A 24,073-nucleotide genomic window follows, 5' to 3' on the forward strand; every position below is an offset into this window, starting at 1 on the left:
GGGGTATTTTTCCAGAGGTTAGGGTGGGGGCACCACCCATTTCTCTACTCAGGGATCTCTGGTTAATGATTTAGGCAGGGTAGAACAGCCATGGCAGCCACTTCTAGGGCTGGAATCCTGTTCTTGGTGGAAACCTTGGGGGTGTCGGCCTTAGCAGTCCATTCCAAGGGACAGAGAGCCACCTGGCTCAGTCACACTGTGGGGGCGGGGGGTATATTAAAAGTGTCTCCTCTCCTCCAAGTATGCTGGGTCAGACAACCATGATGAAGAGCTCAAAGAGAGCAGAAATAACTGCCAGGTAATCTTGTTTAATGTGTTTATTTTTAAATACTGTATATGATTTGCCTTGAGCTCAATAGCTACTTCCAGAAACTGAACCCAGAGTGGAAGACTCCATCCACAGGAAATGGAACACAGATACAGCTAAATTCAGTGCTTGAGGTGCTGGTCCAGATGCCCTCTGCCAAAAGCAAGCTTCAGCAGAGGCCTGGACAGAGAGAGAGCTCTGGGGACAGGAAGCATTGGGAAAGCTTGGGGCTGCGCTCAATAATAAAGTGGGCCGGCAACTCTAAAATATAAGTTGAACTGGCACTCACGACCTTGCAGCAAGACGACTCTTTTATGTTTTTCAATTGTTAAGGAAGTTCTCATGTGCAATCTCTTTTGGTGGTGTCGAGAGCAGAAGAAAAAGCATGAAGTAAAACTGTAAGTTTGAAGAGGAAAATATTCTTTCTGAGGTTCCTCAGAGAATCCTCCACTGTCTCCTACTCAGATATCTTTTAGTTTATGAGCTGTAATAAAACACACTCTGTCACACTGTGGGAGCCCTTCTCATCAGAGGATCTCCAACCAAGGCATAGCTTAATTATGGGCGCGGTCACAGGCTCAGTGTGCCAGTTGCAAGGTCCTAGCAGGAACAAAGCGAATCGCCTAATCGCTGACAAAAGGAAGAGAAGTTCTGAGCTTCCCTTGAAAGCATTGCTGCTGCTGAGTAGTGTCACCTGCTGATGGTGCCTTGGCAGAGGGGGCAACATAGGTGCTGGGTGGGAAGGACACATCCTGCTTCCCTGCACTGAGAACCCCATCTTGCCCGTGGGCTGGACAGAGCTGTCAAGCCATGATACCAGATCTGCCGCACAGTCCTAGCCTGGCAAGGAGGGAGGGCGTGGGAACAGAGGTGGGGTCAAACCCGGGATAGCTGTGGAGGCCTTGGCCTTCATTTCCTGGGGAACATTCCCCAGTAATTAGCAGCGCTGCCTCCTTCTCCCGTCCCTGGCCACTTCCCCTCCATTATCTCCATCAGCATTCCTTCCCTTACTGAGGCCCTGCTCTGGCAGGAATTCAGTTGTGGGCTGGGGGCCAAAAAATCAAAGCAGAATAGCTTTCAGGACCCCTAAAGTTGTTCTAGAGGAGCAGAGTCCTAAGGACATGAAACTGAAAGTTCTCCTCAAGGCCCTAAGGGAGCTGAGACTTGGGCTTGAGATAAGAGGCTCCAGGGTGCTTGCTGCTTAAGGTAGGGCAGAACCCTGCTCTCCACCCTGCACCCCAGAGGACAGAGGTTGCTGGGAATCATGTTCAGGTTCATCCAAGGAAGTACTTGCAGAGTCCCATGTACCCCGAGATAAACAGAGCTTATCTGGCGGGGGTGAGCCCCTGATCTCAGGGTTGTTGGAGACAAGAGGCTGGAGAGGTCCCCCCGTCCCCTGCTTGGCAAGGTCCTTCCCAGACCTAACAGTCTGAGTCCCTGAGGGGCTGTGGCTCTAGAGGTGGCAGTTTGCTCTGGCCTCTCATGGGGTTGATGAAGAGGCCTAGCCAGGAAAGGGTAGTAGAAAATGAGGATGAAAATTGGGGACTGGAAAAGGAAGGAGGAAAGGGTTGAGCAGTTGTCAAAACAAACTACAACTGTGTGACTTTAAACAACAGAAATGTGTCGCCTTGCTCCAGCAGGTTTATAGTCTAAAACCACCATGCAGAGGCCAGGTGTGGTAGGGCACACCTGTAACCCTAGCATTTGGAAGGCTGAGGCAGGAGGATTGGCACACGTTTGAGGCCAGCCTGGACTACACTGTAACTTCAAGGCCAGCCTGAACTACATAGCAAGACCCTGCCTCAAAATAAATAAATAAATAAATAAATAAATGTGCAGAGACCGCTAGGGTTCTCCGAGGGTTCTGAGAGAGACTGTTGCAAGTCACCCCTCTCACTTCTGCAGCCCAGCTGTCTCTTAGCTTCTACGGGCCTCACTCCAGGGCTCCATTGTCTCCCGGCATCCTCCCTGTCTTCCTCCCATGCTATGGACAGGCTGTGACACTAGTGGTCAGTTCCCCTTCTCCAGCCATCAGGTTCGGTGGTAAAAGAAGGTTAGGCTATTCCAGCGCAGGCTTTCTAGGACTTCCTGCAATTCAGTATTCTGTGATTTCATCATCAGTCCTTAAGGACAACTTCATGCGCTGATCTCCATGATCTTTTAATAGGGAGTTAAGCTTTTTTACGAGGGTTGAATGGGAAGAGGAGGCAGCATTTCTTTGGAAGTCAGCTAACATCTCGGGGATGAGATTACCTCTGGGTCTCAGTTTTTCGAGCTATAAAACAGAAATAACAATACAGCCTCCTGTGAGAGGAGCAATCCAGAGAAACACAAGTCTCTGCAAAACAGAAGCCAGCGGCGGAACCGGGCGCGACAAGCCGGGCGGGGCGGGGCGGGGCGGGGCGGGGCAGGGAGGAGCCAGGGGCTGGCTTTGTTCTCGCCCCGCCCCACCCTAGATATCGCGAGAGGGCGGGCCGGCTTGGCTTCGGCATCGGCGTTGCTCTCGCGCTGAGGCGCTAGGCCGGCGTCTCTCAGGGGCGCGGGTCGAGTGCCGGCGGCGCGGAGCTGGTCGCCGCGCGGCGTCCACTGTGGCGTCACGGCCATTGTGTCGTGCCAGTGACGCGGGGAATTGTTCCCACTACGGCTAGTTAGGCCGCTTTAGCCCAGAGCTGGCTCTGCGGCTACACTGGCAGGTCGCTGTGAGCGCCCGACATTTCTCTTTTTGGACCCTTCGTCAGCAGCGACCCTGAGCCAAAAGCCGGAACCCCCGGCAATGGCGGCCTCGACGGCGTCGCACCGGCCCATCAAGGGGATCCTGAAGAACAAGACCGCTGCGACTTCCTCGGTGGTGGCCTCGGCCGAAGAGCCCCGCCGGAGCGTCGACGAGGAGCTGAGGTGAGAGCCGGAAGGGCCGGGGGAAATGCCCCCCGTTTCCGGTGCCGGCGACCCCGGCCCGCGCGCAGAGCCGTGCCCTGTGGGAGTGGCGAGCTAGGTCCGTGCGCTTATGCGTGTCTCAGCGAGTGCGATCTTTAAAACTTCAGTTGTGCTCATTGAGACATCACGTTGAAGTTTCAGAGCTTCGACTGTTAAGATTTTATCCTTTCTTGTACTCACCTCGGAGATGTCTTCAGGTCGTTGTATGAGAAAACTACTTTCTCGCCTCGGAAACCTCTTAAGATTTAGAATCACGCTAATGGATCTCAAAAAGAAACCATTTTCAATTAAGCATCGTGCCGCACTCACTTCCCTGTTCGTCATCTCTGCACTGAGAGAAATAAACGTTTTCCGACTCCTTGATCTACATTTAATGGAAAGTTATTTATGGCTACATGTTTTTGTCTCTGCAGCAAGAGTCTTGAATGCTTTCTAGTTTGGGGTCCTGTTGAGCCGGACCAAAGCCCAGAACTATTCAGAGTGGAACTGCTTCATATGTTGACTCGAGGCAGTGTGTGTGATAGTAAATGATTGGAAGCAACCCAAGGTCCATTAGTGAGAATGAGTGATTTTTTTTTTTTGGTGTCGGAAATGGAACTCAGGACCTTGCGCTTGCCAGGCAGGCACTGTACCGCTGAGATATATCCCAAGCCCCAATTTGAAATAGTATGGTACATTTGTACAATGGCACAATGTACCCGCCTTTTGAAAACAGTGAGATTGATGTTTGTGTACAGAGAAGGATACCCGAGGTGTAGTGCTTAATGAAAGACGTACACTACTGGGTTAGAGGACTGTTCTTTCTGGAAATAAGGCTTAAGGAAAGTTAGTGAGGGGCTGGGGGTTTAGCTCAGCGGCAAAGCGCCTGCCTGGCAAGTGCAAGGTCGTGAGTTCGGTTCCCGGTACCGGAGAAAAACCAAAAAAAAAAAAAAAAAAAAAGAAAAGAAAAGTTAGTGAAATTTGTAGTCCTGAAACTAAAATGAAGATGATCGTGAAATCTTAGAATATTAGTGTTTTGATAATTATTGGCGACATTATAGGTAGTATTCTTTTTAAAAAGCTGTGTAGAGCTAGGTGTGGTGGCACACGCCTGTAGTTGCAGCACTCAAGAAGCTAAGGCAGGAGGATCATGGAGAGTTTGATGTCACACACACACAAAAAAAAGAAAGAAAGAAGGAGAAAAGCTATATAGAATGCAGGCATGGTGGTGCACCCCTGTAGCCCCAGCTACTCAAAAGGCATAGGCAGGAGGATTAGAAGTTCAAGGCACCTGGGCAACCTAATGGAAATTCAACCTAATCCAGATTTTAAAAGGGCTGGGGATGTAGCTCAGTGATAGAGCACTTGCCCAGCATGTGTAAAAGTCCTGGGTTCAATACCCTTTACCACCAAAAACACATTTTTTAACAGTTATATAGAAAGCTGGGCATAATGATCCCTAATCTGTAGCCCCAGCTACTCAGGAGGCTAAAGCAGGAGGACCCCTGGAGTCCAAGAGCTCAAGACCAGTCTGGGCAACATAAAAAAACAAAACAAACCTGTCTCTCTCCCCGCCGCCCCCCCCCCCACACACACGGGGGTGGGGGTGGGGCTCTATAGCAACATAATATAAACTGTAAAGCCCTTCATAAATTTTACCCCAGAAACACCTGTCCCTAGCAGATTATACCCTAGAATCCTTGCTAATTACATATGTGCAGATAGTCCATTTATACCTTAAATTAAGTAGGAAAATCTTAGAATCCGTCTAAATACCTAACATTAGGTAAGTAGTGTATTATTGAATATTATCAGTCATTAAGAAGGCAAAAACCAGAAAACACAAGCAGAGTATGATATAATACATATAGATTATTAATATGTGTATTTATACATCTATCTTATATGTATGTTTTTACATATTGACAGCTTATGTATTTTACATGTATTATAGAGTAGGAAGAATACATACAAATAAAAACTATTTGGCTTAAGATATTAGGGTGATAGGTTTTTGTTTTTGTGATACTGGAGATTGAACACAGTGCTTTCTCACTGAACTACATTCCCACCCCTTTTTTTAATTTTTAATTTTGAGACAGGGTCTCAATATGTTGCCCAGGTGGAATTTGAACTTGATGATTGTCCTGCTTAGTCTTCCAGAGAGCTGAGATTACAGACATGTGTCACCATGTACTTGTAAATTTTATTCCTAGCTTTTAGAAAACATAATTTCTACCCAGAAGCGACATTTGCTTGAGGCTGAGGCAAGAGGGTAGACCAGTCTGGGCTATATAGTGAGACCAAGAAATAAAAGAAAAATAGGGAGAGAGGAAAGACAGAAAGAAAAAAGAAAATAGAGTGTAATTTCTACTTGTGTCCTGTAGTTCTTTTTCTTCTATCATTATCTTGCAAAACCAGATTATAGAGTTGATGTCCTTTTCTCACAGTAGAGATGCACTTTAAACTCCAAAGGACCATATTCATTCTTGTTCTGTCCTAAACAATGATGGTCACTTTTAATTTAAAATTGTTAACATTATTTAGGAATAACTTGGGGGTTTTTTTGAGACAGGGTCTCACTATGCAGTTCAGACTGGCCTTAAACGCACTTCGTAGCCTTTATATGTATGTTTTTACGTATTATATTTTACATATGGGCCTTGAGCTCATAGCAATCCTCCTGCCTCAGCCTGCGGAGTATTGGGATTACAGGCATGAGCCACCACGCCCGGCTTTTTTTTCTGGTCTTTTTGAGGCAGGGTCTTGCTATGCAGTTCAAGCTGGTCTTGAACTCACTTTGCAGCCCAGGCTGGCCTCACACTTTCAGCAATCCTCTTGCCTCAGCCTCCCAATTGTGGGGACCACGCCCAGCTTCTGATTGTTTTTTGAGGTTGACAAGGGCCACACAATTCCAGCCATAATGGCTCTTTTATATTTTTCACTTCTTCCCTTACTTTGTTCATGTTTTCTTAAATCTATGAATGTATTCATAAGAACTCCTATAAAAAATATATACAAGGGTGATCCTAATATATGGTGAACATTTCATTAGCTCAAAAGGAAGTTCCCCATCCTCATTTCTCCTATATCCTCGCATGCAGGCAGCTATTCTGTTTCCTATCCTGTGGATTTGCCTGCCTTTGTCTAGAATTTTTTTTTTTTTTTTTTTTGTAGACAGGTTCTCCCTATGTAGCTCAGGCTGTCTTTACTTGCTTATGTAGTCCAGGCCTTGAACTCACAGTGCTCCTCCTGCCTTAGCCTTCGAAGTGCTGGGATTATGGGCGTGTGCCACCATGCCAAGCTGGAATAACTTGTTTTCGATTAGGAAGCACACAAAAAGATTATTAATGTGTATTAACTGTAAATTTAAAGTTTAGGAATTTATTGTAAAACACCCATGTATCTATCCTGGTCAAGAAAGAAAACGTTTCTATCACTTCAGAAATGTCCACTTCCCTTTCAGTTACAGACTGCACCTTCCCTAGGATAGAAACCACTACCCATCTATCTCTACATTCTAATTTTGTCTACCTTTGAACTTTCTGCAAGTGCAGATATGCTAGTCTTTTACAGTGTCATTCGTAGGAAATCTTCACCAGGATGGAACATTTAGTTAGTGTCCTAGAGTTCCCTTTGTTTTTTAATTGGATTGTTTCCTTCACAAAAGGAACTTCTTTTAAAATCTGTATCTATTTTTTTCACTGTTCTACCAATTGGAAGCGCCTTTATCATTTTGACGTAGAGACCACCGTAGGAACTGAGGACAAACTCCTGGGCCTCTGAACTGTTACTCATTGAAAGCATGATTTGTGTTTTTTCTGAGGTAGACAGAGATTTAAAGCGGGCTTTTAGCTGGATGTAGTGGCACTTGCCTGTAATCCTTGAGGCAGGAGGATCATAAGTTCCAGCCTACCCTGGACAATTTAGTGACATCCAGTTTGAGAATAAGGGCTATGGATGTAGCTCAGTTCTAAGGTCCTGGGTACAGCCTTTAGTGCCTCAAGAAAAAAGAAGAGAGTGACTCTTCATTTGAGCCTATACATGCTCAATAGGTAACTAAGAGTGGACCAAAGCTTGGCCTTTATTTTATAAAACTTGCTATTCCTTCTCAGCTGTGCATGTAGGCATTTTAGTTAAGGAGAAATGTCAGTCCCAAAGCTGGTGAAACAAGGTTTAGCAGCCCTAAATTGACCTAGCCTACTTCATTCCACTTCAAGACTGAGGACACTACCATACAAGTAACTAAAGTAATTTTCAGGATTCACAGGAACCTTCAGCTCCATCTAGAAATCCTCCTGTCCTAAACCTGTGGTCCCTAGGGTCCCAGCAGAGCCTCACAGGCCCCAGCAGACCCGCTCCACGCCTGGGAACCCCAAGCCACAGGATTCCTCTGGAGCTGTAAAACCAGGACTGGGATCCTGACCAGCTAGACCCCACCCGCACAGCACCCCATAAAACTGCTGCTGCTCTTCGGACCTGTGCTGCCCTCAGTTTCTCAAACTGAAGCCCTCTTCTGTCTTCTCTGACTTTATTTTGTTAGGGGACTGTCTTATCTGTGTCAGAGTTGTGTTCCCCTCTATTTTCTCTTTTTAATTCAATCCTTTTCCTGTGAATGTATGCTGAGTAACTCAGGTTTAATTTCCATTTTCCCTGAAGCAAGGATGGGTGCTAGCTGAGGCTGATTTCTCCTACTCTTTACAAGTGTATCTCTTCATCGGGTGGCTCACAGAGCAGAGACTAAGAAGGAGTTCTGTACAAAAGCAGCTGAAACTCCTTGCCAGTGTACCAGGTCTGAACCTGTTCTCTGCTGTGCTAAGGGAGATCTTGTTTGATTCTTAACCCAAGACTGTACGTTTTAAAATCATAAAAGCTCCATAGAGTCCTTTTCTAACTTGGTTTCTTACCATCATTTCTGCTGATTCTCACAAGCTCTAAATGGTAAGGACTGTTATTAACCCCCTTTTATTGTAATGCCTGTGCACAGTAAATACAGCCGAAGCCAGGGTGTTTCCTGGGCTCATTTGCAGTCACAGGACTAGGGAAGGGCAACTGAGACTTAAGGCCTGGCTCCTCATCAGATGGCTTGTGTTTTCTGCCACAAGACCCACCTACCTAGAGAGGGACCTGGGCCTCTGAAGATGTCAGTATTGTTAAAGCGCCTTCTGCTTACCCAGTCTAGTTCCAGCAAGTGACCTTTGGGCGGTATTAGTGATATTTTAATTTGGTTCATTAAAAGTTCAGGTGAATCTGATAGACATCCATGAGTTCCATGCTAAATGAATACAAAAGCATTTGAAATGCTCTTTCTGTACTTAAAAGTAATGACCTGATGGGAAATGCAAATCAGAACTACATTGAGATCCCATCTCAGGTCAGTCAGAATGGCCACCACCAGGAATACAAAAAGCAGCCAGGAGTGATGGCGCACACCTATACCTTGAGTCCCAGTGCTCTGGATGCTGTGACAGGAGGATCACTGCAAGTTGGAGGCCAGTCTGTGCTGCAAAATGAGTTTAAGGCTAGCCTGAACTACATAAAGAGACCCTATCTCAAAAAAGAAAAACATTTTGGCACATGCTATAACATGAACAAAGCTTTAAGACAGTGTGCCAAGTGAAATAAGCCATCTACAAAAGGACAAATATTACGTGATTTCACTTGTGTGAAGTTCCTAGAATAGATTCATAAAGGCAGAAAGTAGAATAGTGGTCTGTGGGGGAGATAGGGAGTATAGGGATAAGCTGGGAGGATGATAAGTTCCCAAAATGGATGGAGGGTGATGATTGCGTAAGTGTGATGCACTTAATGCCACAAGGATGCAGCATTAAAGTGGCTGGAATGGCAATTTTTATGTTGTATATTTTACCACAATAAAAAATAAATATGTTCTTAGTCTGGAATGGAGATACTCTTGAGTCCTTTAGGGCAGAAAGCAAGAAAATATACAGTCAGACTCACCTGCTGGGAGCACTTGCTGGGAGTAGGTGTATATTTTTTAAGGTGACTCACCAAACTTGAAACCATGGAGAAAGGAAAATGATTAAAATTTAGGTATGTGATTCTTCAAGGGTATTTCAGGACTTGGGAAATTCAAAGTATGGTTTGGACCAGATGCGGAAAGATTGATTTGAAACAGTGTTTCAGTTTTATATTTAAAGAGGTTTAATTTTCAAGTATATAAAGTCACAAACTGTAAGTGTATGTGTAAAAAAATACTGTTGGCTGGTAGAGAGGTCTTTGAGGCCCTTCTTAATGAATAGATAAAAGTTATAAATAAGGCATTTAATTATTGAGCACCTTAGTAGTTGCATAGTTTATTGAATGACTGTTAACAAGTATTCCTGGGCATTTCTCTATTCCTTAAGTAAATCTGAATATACCGTTTTTTAATAATGAAAACTCAATTTTTAAAAGTTGTTTTATTGCAACCTTAATAGTATCTAAATTTAGTAGTTTCTGAGGCTTATTTTTAAGGTTCCATCCTTTATGTTGTGATTCTTACAGATAGCCCTGAAGAAATTATGCCAACGGCCAGGTGTGGTGGCACATGCCTGTAATCCCAGCACTTGGGAGGCTGAGGCAGGAGGATAGCTGTGAGTTCCAGGCCAGCTTGGGCTACATAAGCAAGTTAAGGCCAGCCTGTACTACATAATGAGATCCTATCTCAAGGAAAAGAAAAAAATGAAATTAACCCAAGGAAAATATTCCTGTTAAATTTTTTATCAAACAGTTACTGGTATATGGTAAATCAAAAACGCTTACCTACTGAGTTTGGGCAATGATACAGATTTCGATTTTAGTTGCTATTAAGTTTCTGTAAGTGAGAGATGAAAAATATACCATGATCTAGATTCTGAATACTTTATGTTAAATAGATTGATACTAAGTGTTCTGTTCTTTTTAACTTTAGCAAAAAGTCCCAGAAGTGGGATGAAATGAACATCCTGGCAACCTATCATCCAGCTGACAAAGACTATGGTTTAATGAAAATAGAAGAACCAAGCACTCCTTACCATAGGTAATGTTACATAGACATTTTTCCTTTTGCAGCTTGTTTCCCTTTTGCATTGACAGTGAGCGTCTGGATTACAGCTACTTTGAATGGATTTGATTTTACATTTTTTTGTTACTGGAGCACTAAGTAATAACCTGCTTGCTTCTCCTCCCCCATTTGGATTCAAGGTCTCAAGTATGTTGGCCAGGCCAGCCTCAAACTCATAGTCCTTCTGCCTCAGCCTTTTGGCTGCTGGGATTACAGACGCGTGCCACCATTCCTGGCCCCAACTGCATAACTTTTTATTAATGAGTAATATATGATTTTAAAATTACAGGAACTATTTTGTGTATTATAATTATGCTAGTAAACATTTATTTGTTGCACTGGAATGGTTGCCAGCTGCTAATAACACACACAGGTTAGTGAGTTTTGCCTTCCTTGAAGGGAAGAGGGGATGTGGGTTTGCTTGCTTCCCAAGTAGAACTCAGGGGCTTTCTTTGCAGAAAAGCATAACTGCATGGGTGGTAATGGTGGTCATTTGTACTATTTCTTGTCATTTTTGAGCTTATATAGGTACATTGTAATTTTTGGCAATTTTGAGTCAAATATTTTTTAAATGACTTGTGAAAGGATACTAGGTAATAGTACCTGATAGGAAGACAAAAATCATGTACCAATAAACATTAGAAGAATACAGGGCCGGGGATGTAGCTCGGCAGCACAACACCTGCCTGGCAAGTGTGAGGTCATGAGTTCTATTCCCAGTACCAAAAACCCCCACAAAAACCCAAAAAATCTTTTGGGCCGGGATTATAGCTCAGTGGCACAGCACCTGCCCGGCAAATGCGAGATCCTGAGTTAGATTCCCAGTACCAAAAAAAAAAAAGTGAAAAATATAGAGGCCAGATGTGGTGATGCACACCTGTAATCCCAGCACTTGGGAGACTGCGGCAGGAGGATCACTGCGAGTTTGAGCCTGGGCTACATAATGAGACCCTTCTGCAAACCAAAAAAAAAAAAAAAAAGAATATGGAGCTGGGCATGGTGGTGCACACCTGTAATCCTAGCACTGGAGAAGCTGAGGCAGGAGGATTGCTGTGAGTTCAAGGCCAGTCTCCACTACATAGTGAGACCCTGTCTCAAAAACAACAAGAAAAAAGAATATAGAGATTCCAAATACAGTGGCACCTGTGTTCACAAACGCTTTTGTCTGTGAATATTTTGGTTTTCAAACAAAAGCGTTTGGCAAAATTTTGTTTTTGTTTGCAAACTCTACCTCAGGTGACAAACATGACCGCAACCATCTTTCCCACACAAACACAAATATGGCCATGTTTTCCAAAATTATGGAACAAATTAAGTTCATGAACCAAGGTACGACTGTAACCTAGTTAAGATTATGCCTTAACTTTTATTGAAAAATAAAAATATCCAAGCTGAAATAGTTTGTCATTGAAGTAAGACAACCTAAATCCATAAGTTACCATTGTAATAAGAGTTAAGAAATGCTATATTTTAAATCAGTGGATTAAAACTTTGGAAGATATTTTTAAATAACTTGATACTAATGAAACAGCAAAAATGAGCATGAAGATGTTAAAAATTGTGCCAGTGTTAGAAATAACTAAAGAAATAGGGTGCAGATTATGAAACTCAATACTAACGAAATTTGAAGAAAGAAGCATCTATGAAGAAACATATCCGTATTTTTCTCCTGTTTACAGGTACATACTTTAAAATACATCTCAGAACTCTTGATTGAATCAAAAACTAGTCAGGCCTTTCTCCTTGCTCAAACATGGTAGCCATCCCTCCCTTACCTGTGAGTTTGGGAGAGCTGATTTAAAGTAATGAAGACCAGACATGATTGTCTTAAAAAATTTGTAGGCATTTTTTTATTTAAAATGCAGTAAATCTAAATAGTAGATACTCAGTACTCCTTTTTTGTTTTGTTTCACCTTACGTCCTCCTGAGAATTGCTGAAAAGGGCATTTGGTGTGTATATGAGGCCTGTGTATGCACAGATATGTGTTCTCAGCTTTTATCAACTGAGTACAGTTTTACCATTCTTTTTGTGAGTTTTTTAAGTGTTTTGTTAAAAAGAGGGTGCTTTTCATAGGAAGTTCGTGTTACACTATTTACGAGTATTAATTCAATCCTGTAATGTAGATGAGTTTATTTCACCTTCCCTTGAAAAAAGAAACATCACCTTAACTATTGTACTTACTTAGCTTGTCTCCTCAGTTGACCTGGGAATGTGAGCCAGCAGTTCTTTATACACATTTCAGTTCTGTTTAATGTATCTATCTTGAAAATTAAGGACACCCATTTTTGCAGTAATATTTGAGAAGAATTTTCATTAGATGGTATAGTAGAAAAGCCAAAAGCTTTTAAACTTCATGAAGTAGGTCTTTAGGGTCTAATTTTCTCTTACCTCATCTTATGTCTATAGAGATAATTTGTTGCTATCTTAACAGAGATATACACATATTCTAAAACCAAAGGGTGGTTTATTTAGCATTGTTTTCCCTCACTGGATGAAATAATTGCAACTTCATAGTATTTTTTTTAGATGATTGGAGTTTTCGGTGTCTCTTTATGGTTGCATTTTTAATAATCGTTTGGAGTCTTAATTGGTTCTATACTTTTACTTTATTTTTGTTTTTTTAGTGCTGGGGATTGAACCGGGCAGGGCCTTGTGCATGCTAGGCAAGCATTCTGTCTCTGAGCTGTGCTTTTAAATGTCTGCATTGAATAGAAACTATCTAAAATAACCTCAGAGATAAAGACAGAGCTGTTAATGTTTTGATATTTTAATTGGGTAATGGAATTATGTTTTTCTATTGAGTTTTCCTAGTGGAAAATTCTATTTCATGTATTAATTGCAATGTGTTTATCATCCTAGTATGATAGGTGATGATGAAGATGCAGTTAGTGATTCAGAACCGACAGAAGCCCTAACTCCAGATGTCTTAGCTAAGAAGTAAGTACTAAAGCATTTTCATTTGTATAGGTTATACTTGTACAGTTAGACGTTTTATACTGCTTTACTTTTTATTTATATACATATAATATAAAAAGGCTAAATTTACCTGGTTGTTGTTTCTGTTTGCTTGTGGATGCTGAGCATTAAACTCAAAGCATTCAAATGCTAAGCCTGTGCTTTACCACTGACATCCCCAGCTCCTGTCTAGGTTTTTCATATCATTTCTGGGACTTCCATAGGTGGCAGGAAGATTAGAATGCCTGGTCCAGGGATACTGAGGTGTATTTTGTTCCCACGATTTTGTTTTGTTTAGTATCCTGCCACCTGTGTTTTAAAGACAGAAATGAGGAAGGCAAAAAATAGGTTAATTCATGAAACAAACTTTTGCTGTTGCAGATTTCTAATACCAGTGGCACCGTGGTTTTTTTTGTGTGTGTATTGGTTTTGACACCCATTCCTACCCTTTTACTTTTTATTTTCCTTAATGATCTGTTTTTGTCTTTTTGAGAAAAGGTTTCGCTATGCACTTCAGGCTGGCCTTGAACTCACTTTGTAGCCCAGGCTGACCTCAAACTCATAGCAATCCTCCCAAGTGCTGGGATTACAGGTGTGAGCCACCACACCCAGCTCCTTAATGATCTTTAGATGTATCATGATGCCCAAAATTTGACTGAGACACTTAAATAATATAAATATCACAGTGTTGATTTCTCTGTGAATTACTGTTGTACAGATTAGCTGCTGCTGAGGGCTCAGAGCCAAAGTATCGGCTTCGGGAACAAGAAAGCAGTGGAGAAGAGGATAATGATCTCTCACCGGAAGAGCGAGGTAGTTTACTTCCTCTCTGCTCTCAGCATGATGCTCGTAATTTTTGCTAAAATAAATCCATTATTTTGTAGGCTGGAAATGGCTTTCATTTTTAGGAAGTAAAGGGTAGGAAAGCAAAAAGCAGAGTTTGTTTATTTATTTGTTTGTGGGCCTTGTGTTTGCCAGGCAGGTGCTGTGCCATGGAGCTACATCCCTGGCCCTGAAAGTGGTATTTTTATGATACAAATTCTGCTTGGGTGCCTATTGTATGATAATTTCCCCTGGTTTTAAGAATTTGGGGGAAACACTGCCATCTTTCAAATAATTGTAAATACACCTTTCTTACTACTTTTTTTTTTTTTCCCCAGTACCGGGAATCAAACTCTGGGCCTTGCGCTTACCAGGCAGGTGCTTATGCCGCTGAGCTATATCCCCAACCCCCTTATTACATTTTAATACCTGCCATGATACAGATACTTAACTACTTATTTAATTTGTTTAAGAGTTGAGTTTGGGTAGTCTTAAAGTGGATGTCTGTAAGAGCTAAGTTTCTTACTAGTGCTTTTTCTGTTATAAGATAGTGGTACAGTTTAGCAAATGAACTAAGATAGTCAAATGTAGAGTGAAGATCTTTATAGGCTGTAGGAAACAAGAGCAGTAGTATCATAGAAAAGGAGGTAGAAGCTGACCTTTCCATAGCAGGGATAAAAGAGGCCTGCATAGTACATCCATAGTTAAGGCATTGCTACCTACATGGTTTCTGACCTTACAAGTGGCAGTGGTCATCTGTAGAGCTAAGAAGAGAAGGGATGTGTTTTTGCCTCGTTGGTTTTGTATAATTATAAGAATTTAGGGGCTGGGGATTTAGCTCAGAGGCGCAGCGCCTGCCTGGCAAGTGCAAGGTCATGAGTTCAATTCCTGGTACCGGAAGAAAAACAAAAACAGAGGGGCTGGGGATTTAGCTCAGCGGCAAAAGCGCCTGCCTGGCAAGCGCAAGGTCGTGAGTTTGGTTCCTGGTACCGGAGAAAAACCAAAAAAAAAACCAAAAAACAAAAAAGAAAAACAAAAACAGAAACAAAAAAAGAATTTAAGCTGGGGGGCAGCAAATGGCTGTAATCCCAGCACATCAGAGGCCAAGGCAGGAGGATCATGAGTTCAAAGCCAGCGCAGACTGTGAAGCAAAATAATTAATTAATTGAAAATTACATACATTTGGCCCTTCATATCTGTAGGTTTCACATCTGCAGATTGAACCAACCGTGGATTGAACATTTTTGGAAAAAATGCATCTGTACTAAGCATTTACAGACCTTTTCTTGTCATTACTCCCTAAACAATATGGTCTAACAACTATTTATGTAACGTTTGCATTGTATTAGATATAAGTAGAGCTGATTTAAAGTATGTGCAAATATTGTGTGCAAATACTATGCATGTTATATAAACAATGTTAGCATATGTAGATTTTGATGTCCACCAGGGATAGGAGCGTGTCCTGGAACCCAGTACTCCTCAGATACCAAGGGATGACTATATATAGTTTATTTCCCATTCTATTTTAAAAGGAAAAGCCTGCCTGACATGCACCAGCCCCTATATTTGATCCCTAGCATCTGGGACAAAAGATGAAAACTCAAGTCTTTGAGAATAATTCACATTATATATATAATACAAATGTATATATAACATATATAATATAAATAGTAATATTTGAAGCTTTGCAATGTGGGGACTACCTGTACTGTAAAATTCAGAAACTTTACAACTAAGACTCCAGATATATGCCAGTTAGCTATTAAGATCCTTGTCGTGTGTTGCCAGTAAGGTGTAACTAGCTATTCTTTTCTGTCCTTAGAATATAGCCTATTTAACAGAACTTTGGTCTGAGCGTAATACTTGTACAAGAAAAATTGTACAAATAACATATTCTCAAGTTGTATGATCTCTCTTCTACCCTCAGTGAATTCCTCACAAAATATGCACAAGAGGCCCTTGAAAATAGTTTCAAATAGAAATTATTTCTAGAGTTTGTTTTCCTTACTAAGCTCCAAAAACATGATCTATTGCAAGTAGGGAATTTAACTACTGTATAGTGTTGCTCAATTTCTGAACTTGTAATTCCGTAAGTCAGCCTGCAGGCGGAGCCATGCGACTAATTACAATTTGAGTAATTCAGTTCCCACCAGTAGTTACTAAATTTTTTAGGTGTTTTTCACTTTAATCATGTGTCTGGAAAAACATTGTTTATTGACAGTAGAGGTTCTTAGAAAAAAGTTGTCCTGTGCAAACATCTATTAATAAAAATTTTTAAACAATTAACTCATATAAGAAAAAATTGTCGGGGCTGGGGATTTAGCTCAGCGGCAAAAGCGCCTGCCTTGCAAGCGCAAGGTCGTGAGTTCGGTTCCCAGTACCGGAGAAAAACGAAAAAAAAAAAAAAAAAGAAAAAATTGTCTTGTAATTTATAGCATATGATTGCCTATGGGGCCCACCAAACTCAAAGTTTGGATTCTAGGTATGCTATGCTACAAGATATTGCCCACAAAAAGTAAAAATAGCTATAAAAAGGGTTTTTCACTTGTGGAGTTAATATGGATAATTGGCTATTTTTGAGATAGGCCTAAAACCTAAACATCCTTTTATTCTTGCATTATGTTGCTCTGGCGTACAAGAGTCTCAGGAAAAATTGAGACCACTTATATTAGCAGCTTTCTATGAAATGAATACTTTGCACATTTAAAAAATATAATAAATTTGAGTGTTTCAAAATTAGAATATAGTTATAATAAGCAAAATTCAATATCTTTAAATTTGGGAATATGTATGTACAGGCATCCCTCCCTATATCGCAGTTCACTTATTGCAGCTTCACTGTATCGTGGGTTTTTTTAAAAAAAAAGCTAATTCTGTATCATGGAATTTTTGCTATATCATAGGATTTTGCAGTATATATGTATTTAATGTGTATGATTTTACTTATTTTTGTCTAAAGAATTTAAAAAGTATAAAATGTTAATTCAAACATATTAACACAATATGAAATTGAAATCAAATACTGTACACAATGGAAATGCAGTACACCACCACTGCTTGTACACATTTGCCAACATGAGATTGTACACGGCAAAGGAAACCAACCACCACACTTTGTTCTGTATCCTGGGTGCTGATTGGCTCAGTGACCATAGCATTGGTCTGTTTGTTCTCCCACACTATGCCCATACGTTCAGCATCTCTCCTTGTCCACTTCACATGGAGTACCCATATAGAATTCTACATGTTGTTAGAATTACGTAGTTTTAAGAGTGTAGAAAGTGTTTAAGAGCATATGAAGTATTTATAAGAGTGTGGGAAAGGTTAATAGAGTAGGAAGGGTTTATAGGAGTGCGGAAAGGGTTTATAAAGCCTTAAAACATATATAAATAATAAAATAAATGTAACACCGCTACTTTGTGGATTTTCACTTATCGCGGGGAACTCTGGAATGTAACTCCCATAATAGGTGAGGGATCACTGTATATAATTAGGGGAGGCAGCACTTGGAATTGAACTCAGGGCCTTTGCACTGAGCTATGTGCCTGATACAGTTTGTTTGTTTGTTTGTTTTAAATTTTGAGGCAGAGTCTGAGTTGCCCAAGCTGTGCTTGATCTTCTGATCCTCCTGCCTCAGCCTTCCAGAGTGCTGGGATTACAGGCATCACACCCAGCAGGAGTAACTTTTTTAGACTATGAAAATATAACTCACAAAAGATAAGTACTGTAGTACTAACTCCTGGGGATAAGTACCTGCAAATAAAACAGCCTTGTGATATCTTTCTTTCATTTCAGATCAACAAAGATTAAAAAAAAATGCACCTGAATTATGGGTATACTTCAGTGGTAGAGCATTGGCCTAATATGTACAAGGCCCTGGTTTTGACCCCTAGTACCATATATACAAATATATTGAAGTATGAGTATGGAAAGTATGTAGTATGAGTATGAAAAAATGGATTGAATTATGAAGTATGGAAAGTATGAGTATGGAAAAATGGATTATTCATATCCTGTGAAAAATGGTTTAACCATTTGGAAGTGATTTTTAGATGACTGTGTGCTACATGCCTATAATTCCACCTATTAAGGAGGCCAAGGCAGAAGAATCACAAGTTGGAGTCTGGCCTGCACAATTTTGTGAGACCCTGTTAAAGATGCTGGAAGTGTAGCTCAGTGCTCCCTGGCTTCAATCTATAGTACCTCCATAAAAGAAAGTGTATTTCACTAGTTCTCACCTATTATACATATACTAATAAAACTACAAAACAAAGTCACATATCAGTACTTATCTTTACTATATGTGATACATTCCAATGTATTCTACTTTATTTCCTTTTTTTTTTTTTTTTTTTGTTTGTTTTTTAAGATTGGATTTCACTATGCAGTTCAGGCTGGCCTTGAATTTACTGTGTAGTCCAGGCTGGCCTCGAACTCACAGCAGTCCTCCTGCCTCAGCCCCCCAAGTGCTGGGATTACCATTACTCATGTGCTACCACACCCAGCTCGCTCTTCTTTTAAAATGTTAGTGTTGACTTAACCAAAGAGTCGTAATACTCAGCTTGAAAAATATTGGCTTATATTGAGAAAATACAGAACAAATGTTCAAAGCTCTGTGTGTGTGTGTGTGTGTGTGTGTATAAAACATTGAAAAGCTGGGGGAAATCAAATCTTTGACAATAGGGAATTAAATCATAACTCAGTACCTTGTCGCTATTCAAACAAATCTTATGTACACAGCAAAATATTTACTTTATTGTTTGAATTGAGTTATTTTGAAAATGAAAGTATCACTCCTACGGTTTTCTATTTCTACATTACAGTGGGTATAGTCTGAGACTACCCTTCGCAAACTGGGGTTATGATCAGTCTCACAACAAAATCAGTGAAAAAATAGTCTGTACTAATACAGGATGCGTTTTTAGGAAAAACCCTACAATTACAATGATGTTAGTTGTAATTTCTGCTTTTGTTTTGGTGTGGTGTGGTGTGCTGTGTGGTGTGCAGACTCAAACCAGGGCTTCATGTGTGCAGGCAAGTGCTCTACTACTGTACTGTTCCCCAGACCACACTTCTGAGTAAGGAAATTGAGAATGACTATTCTGTGATGAGAAAAAAAATGGGTACTTTTTAATTAAATTAACTATGGCGGGGCTGGGGATTTAGCTCAGCGGCAAAGCGCCTGCCTGGCAAGCGCAAGGTCGTGAGTTCGGTTCCTGGTACTGGAGAAAAACCAAAAAAAAAAAAAAAAAATTAACTATGGCAATGACAATGAATAAAACAATTATTTTTAGTATGTCTTAGTTTTGATTCTACAATATCTGTATAAGTGAAAGATGTCACTAAATATTTAGTCATGAAGATTGGGTCTTTTTATTGAACTCTTTTTATTTCTCTGTGTGATATGGCACTTTAAAAAACAAAACAAATCACAAAAATGTAAGTAGAGAAGAGGAAAGATACCTGGCAAGATCTTGGTAACTTGAAACAAATTGTAGGGTGATGACATGGACATCAGTCTTAAAAATTCCCCTTTTCCATTGCAAATAGAGGCTGAAGAGTGCCTGACAAGTAGACATGAACGTTTTTAAAAAATATAAGTATAAAGGATAAACACTCAGGAAATTAGGTGACATTAACAAAGTACTTTGAATTGCTTTATTCTCAGTGATGTCTCCATGACTCTTGGAGAGTAAAATAGTTTAATGAAGTTTTTCAATAAAGAACAGTGATGGAATTTTAATGTTCTGCATTGACACAATAGACTAGTTGTTGGGCAATTTTATAGTGACTTCTCCTTAAAAATTTACAGGTCTGAAAAGTTTTAGAATTATTTCTTTAGAAACACTTTAAAATGCCATTAGTAAAATGCGATCGGTTGTGTTAAATTGCTCCCTAGCATTGTATGTCTGTGGTAAAAACTAAAGCAATAGCAAGTTTCAACCCAGAGTTAATCATCACTAATTATTGAGTCTTGCTTGGTTCATTCATTTATTCACTTACATGTAGTATTGTAGCTTACTTTTCTCCCCAATTCAACTCTTGCTGGAGAATTTTCCCATATCTTTATGTATTTGTTTTTGTCTTTTTGAGACAGGGTCTCATTATGCAGTTCAGGTTGGCCTTGAACTCAGTTTGTAGTCCAGGCTAGCCTCAAATTTGCAATGATCCTCCTGCCTCAGCCTTCCAAGTGCTGGGATTAGAGGCATGCGCCCCTCCCCCCTGCATGTGTTCAAACAACCTGTAAAGTGTACCTAGTAAATATTTTAGATTTTTTTTTTTTTTTTTTTTTTTGGTTTTTCTCCGGTACCGGGAACCGAACTCACGACCTTGCGCTTGCCAGGCAGGCGCTTTTGCCGCTGAGCTAAATCCCCAGCCCTAATATTTTAGATTTTGAGGGCTATGTTATCTCCCTTGCAAACTGTTTAACTTTTCCATTGGCATATTTTTCTATAAAGTGCACAAATGGTAAATATTTCGGATTTTGATGGCTGTCTAGTCTCTATTGGACACTACTCAGCTCTGCCACTAAACACAACAGCAGCCTTAAACATGCCAAGGAGCTGAGCACTGCTGTCTCCTGATAAAACTTCACTAGATTACAAGTGCGAGGCCCTGAGTTGGAGTCCCTGTACTCCAAAAAAGGAACTTCCACTGGAACAGGCACGGCCAGTCCTTGAGCCAGAAATTTCTAAGCTGTCTTTTGTATCTTGCAGAAAAAAAGCGACAATTTGAAATGAAAAGGAAGCTTCACTACAATGAAGGACTGAATATTAAGTTAGCTAGACAATTAATTTCAAAAGACTTACATGATGATGAGGAAGACGAAGAAATGTCAGCAACTGCAGATGGTGAAAGCATGAATGTTGAAGAATCAAAGCCAGGTTAGATGTTTTTAAAATATTACTGAGATGGTTCTCTGAGTCTATGATAATTTACTTTGCTTTAAGCTTGAAAAAACCTGAGGTCATTTTGCTGATTCACTTTATTATTACACCAGTGTTTGCAAAATTTCAATCTGTGATAATTAAAGTTTATTATGCCCATAGTTGACTTAAGAGCATATGTTACGTAGCTGTTTTTTTCTTACGGTTTACTTGGGTTTAGGCAAGGATACGTGTTTTCATATTAAGCTGTGTTTTGTTTTGGCTTTCAGGTCATATTTTGTCATAATCTAAATTAAAGAAACCTGTTTTTAATATGGAAGATTTGTTTTTTAACACCTCTTTAGATTCTAAAAGCATGTTGCCATCTTTCCAGTGTGATTCTTTGGACTTGATTGACAAATTATTTGACTTTGTTTTTTCAGGGCATTGAACCCAGGGGCTCACATATACTAGGCAAACACTACCACTGAGCTAAATCCTCAGCCCTTCATGGTTTCTTTTAATATATTGACTTGAACATTGCTTTTTTTTTAACTTTTCATCAGCTTCTACTTAAACGTTCAATATCAACGCTTAGGCATTAGGAATGCACTTCATTTGCTGCTGGAAATTTGCACCCAGTACTACTGTGTCAGAGAATAAAGGGATTTCTCTTTCTGTTTCTTTTAAGTGATTACTTTTAAAATATAACTCTGGCCATGCAGCTAGTTAGGAGGCTTAGGCACAAAAGTCGTAACTGTGAGGCAAGCCTTCACAACATTACTGTGACCCTGTTTCAAAATAAAATTTTAAAAAGGGATGGGGCTGTAGCTTGCCATCCCTGGGTTCAGTGCCTAGTGCTGGCAGCAAAAAAAGAGGAAGAAAACTAGCTTTTGTCCATCTCTGCCTATAAGACCTTAAAATTTCACACATTTACTAAATATTTTTTTCTGTGTAAGCATACTGATTACTAAAATTTATATTAGCTCAATGCCTGATTTTTCTTCAGTGGAGATAAAAGTCCTCTTTGTGAAAAGTACTCTTTTGTGTGTATGTTTACTTTAAGGATATATCTTTATGTATAATCCTCCTTATCATAAACTCCACAAGAATAGAATGTACTGTATAATAAGGCTTAAAGAAGTAAGTTCTTGTGGCTCACACCTGTAATCCCAGCACTTGTGAGACTGAGGCAGGAGGATTGTTGTGAGCTTGACACCAGCCTGGGCTGCAAAATGAGCTCAAGGCCAGCTTGAACTGCACAGATTTACTAACCTTTAAAATATTCAGGTCCTACAGAATTCATTACTTTTCGAATATTGGCAGTCTCCTTTCTTTTTTCTCTTGTGCTTTGCCCCCATTCCCACCTGTTTTATTGCTGTTTTCATGAAGAGTAACATGTTTAGATTCTGATGTGTGATATCTTATAGTTTCCAGATTTAAAAGTGTAAATCTTTTTATAATTTAAGTGTTTGAGTTGTAATAAACGCTTAACTTTCTACCTGCGGTTTTCTTGTAGAAATGTTTGATCAGACGCATATTTGTCCTATCATCACATACTTATTTTGCTTTTTTAGAGCATTTAGGGGTATATTAGTTCATATTAATCTAACTCAGTGTATGTAAAACAAACTTTCGTTTTAAAGCTTTCATATTTGTCTGCAGTCCATACCGATAAGGTAGTTAGTTCCAAGGTTGACATAGGCAAATTATGTTGACTTTGTTCTTATCTTTGCAGGATCTACTACAGGTGATCAACGGCAAAACAAATCATAAAGTTCATAGAAGAGCTTTGTTCAGCACTGCAGTTGTCAAATACAAGTCCTGTTACTATAATACACTGCTTCTTCTTCTCCACAATTCATGATTTATGAATCAAAATACATCCCAGTTTATTATATATTGCCAAGAATTAAATGATGACCTTAGAGACTGATTAGACGAAAATGCCTAATGAATGCATATATTCTTGTGCCTCATACGTCACCACAGATACAGTATAATCTCATCAGTCCAAAACTGCTTTACTTTTGTAAGAACACTGGTTGATTTGTATAAGATATTATATAGCTTTTTATGCGTTAGAAGTTAACGTCTTTCGGGGGGAGGGAAACTAACTTATTTTCATCACTTGTAGATGTGGTACCTCTTATAAAGAGTTAGTTGGGCTTTTTGCTTTTTACCAAAAGCCAGTTGGAACTACAGGACTTACAGGTTGATAAATACTCAGGCTGAAAGGTATTTTTAACAGTTGTCTTTAGTGTGATTTGTCTGTTTGAGAAGGATTACAAGAGTTACTGTTATATTTTCTAGTTACAACCTTCAGAATACCTGTTGAGGGGTTTTTTTGTGCTTACAAGGAAAGGATTGACATTTTTCTCATCAAAACCAGATTGTTTTTGTTTTTGTTTTGTTTTTTAGATGTCATATTAAACTTGCACTAATGTCTGCTCTGCTTGTTTTGGTGCACTGGGCAGACTTCAAATCAGTTTCTTCAATAAATACAGTTCTAGTGCAGCTATGTCTGCTTCCCCTTACATAGCTGTCTTTATTGCCCACTCCTTCGTACGCATACGAGGATCACAAAGATTGTGACAATGTTAGGCACTCTCCTTTCTCTCACATACTCTTGTCATTTGCTGCAATAATGAAACTCTCACTGCTTATCAATGCCTAATAGTTCTACTTGTGAAGAAAGTAGTTGAGTAGCAGCAGTACTATAAACAGGATATGTAATTCAACTGCTGATTTCTGTACCTCTGGCTTACACCTTGATAATTAAATTGCTATTATTAGCTCATTTGACTTAATTAGACCTTAGAAAACAGTTAAGGACTTTTTGCATGATGAGAGAATTGTGTGTAACCAGTGATATGATTGTTGCTGAATGTACAGACAGAATTAAGCCTGAACATTTTTTAATTTAAAAAATTTTAATAGACCCTGCTTTCAGGGAATATGATAATGTATCTTATGACAAATGTCCTTTATTCTTCTAACACAGGATTATTTGGATTATTTTTTTTCCCTAAAATGAAGTGTCCTGTGTATCTTGGTTTAGTGATGATTTCATTTCTAGTCAATTATTTGTATCAGTTTTTTCTTAGTACCAAGACTCCATTATATGAACAGACTTTTAAAATAATTTCTGTATATTACAT

At 39.9% G+C, this 24,073-nt stretch overlaps 1 protein-coding gene across 2 annotated transcripts; it reads left to right on the forward strand.

Moving 5' to 3' along the window:
- Window positions 1–2,791: 2,791 nt before the first annotated feature.
- On the forward strand, window positions 2,792–23,449 carry Ppp1r2 (protein phosphatase 1, regulatory (inhibitor) subunit 2). 2 transcript variants are annotated; one of them, XM_013513575.1, is made up of 6 exons: window positions 2,792–3,202; window positions 10,134–10,241; window positions 13,126–13,203; window positions 13,940–14,037; window positions 20,763–20,930; window positions 22,651–23,449. In XM_013513575.1, the coding sequence occupies exons 1-6, from the start codon at window positions 3,081–3,083 to the stop codon at window positions 22,686–22,688; spliced, it is 612 nt and encodes a 203-aa protein (XP_013369029.1). In that variant the 5' UTR covers window positions 2,792–3,080; the 3' UTR covers window positions 22,689–23,449. The 2 variants fall into 2 exon arrangements, with proteins under 2 accessions (XP_013369029.1, XP_005415438.2); XM_005415381.2 differs by having other exon boundaries at window positions 2,794–3,202; window positions 13,940–14,034.
- The last annotated feature ends 624 nt before the right edge of the window (window positions 23,450–24,073 follow it).

The sequence above is a fragment of the Chinchilla lanigera genome, unplaced genomic scaffold (genome assembly GCF_000276665.1).
Source record: "Chinchilla lanigera isolate Chin_1 unplaced genomic scaffold, ChiLan1.0 scaffold00019, whole genome shotgun sequence".
NCBI classification, from domain to species: domain Eukaryota; kingdom Metazoa; phylum Chordata; class Mammalia; order Rodentia; family Chinchillidae; genus Chinchilla; species Chinchilla lanigera.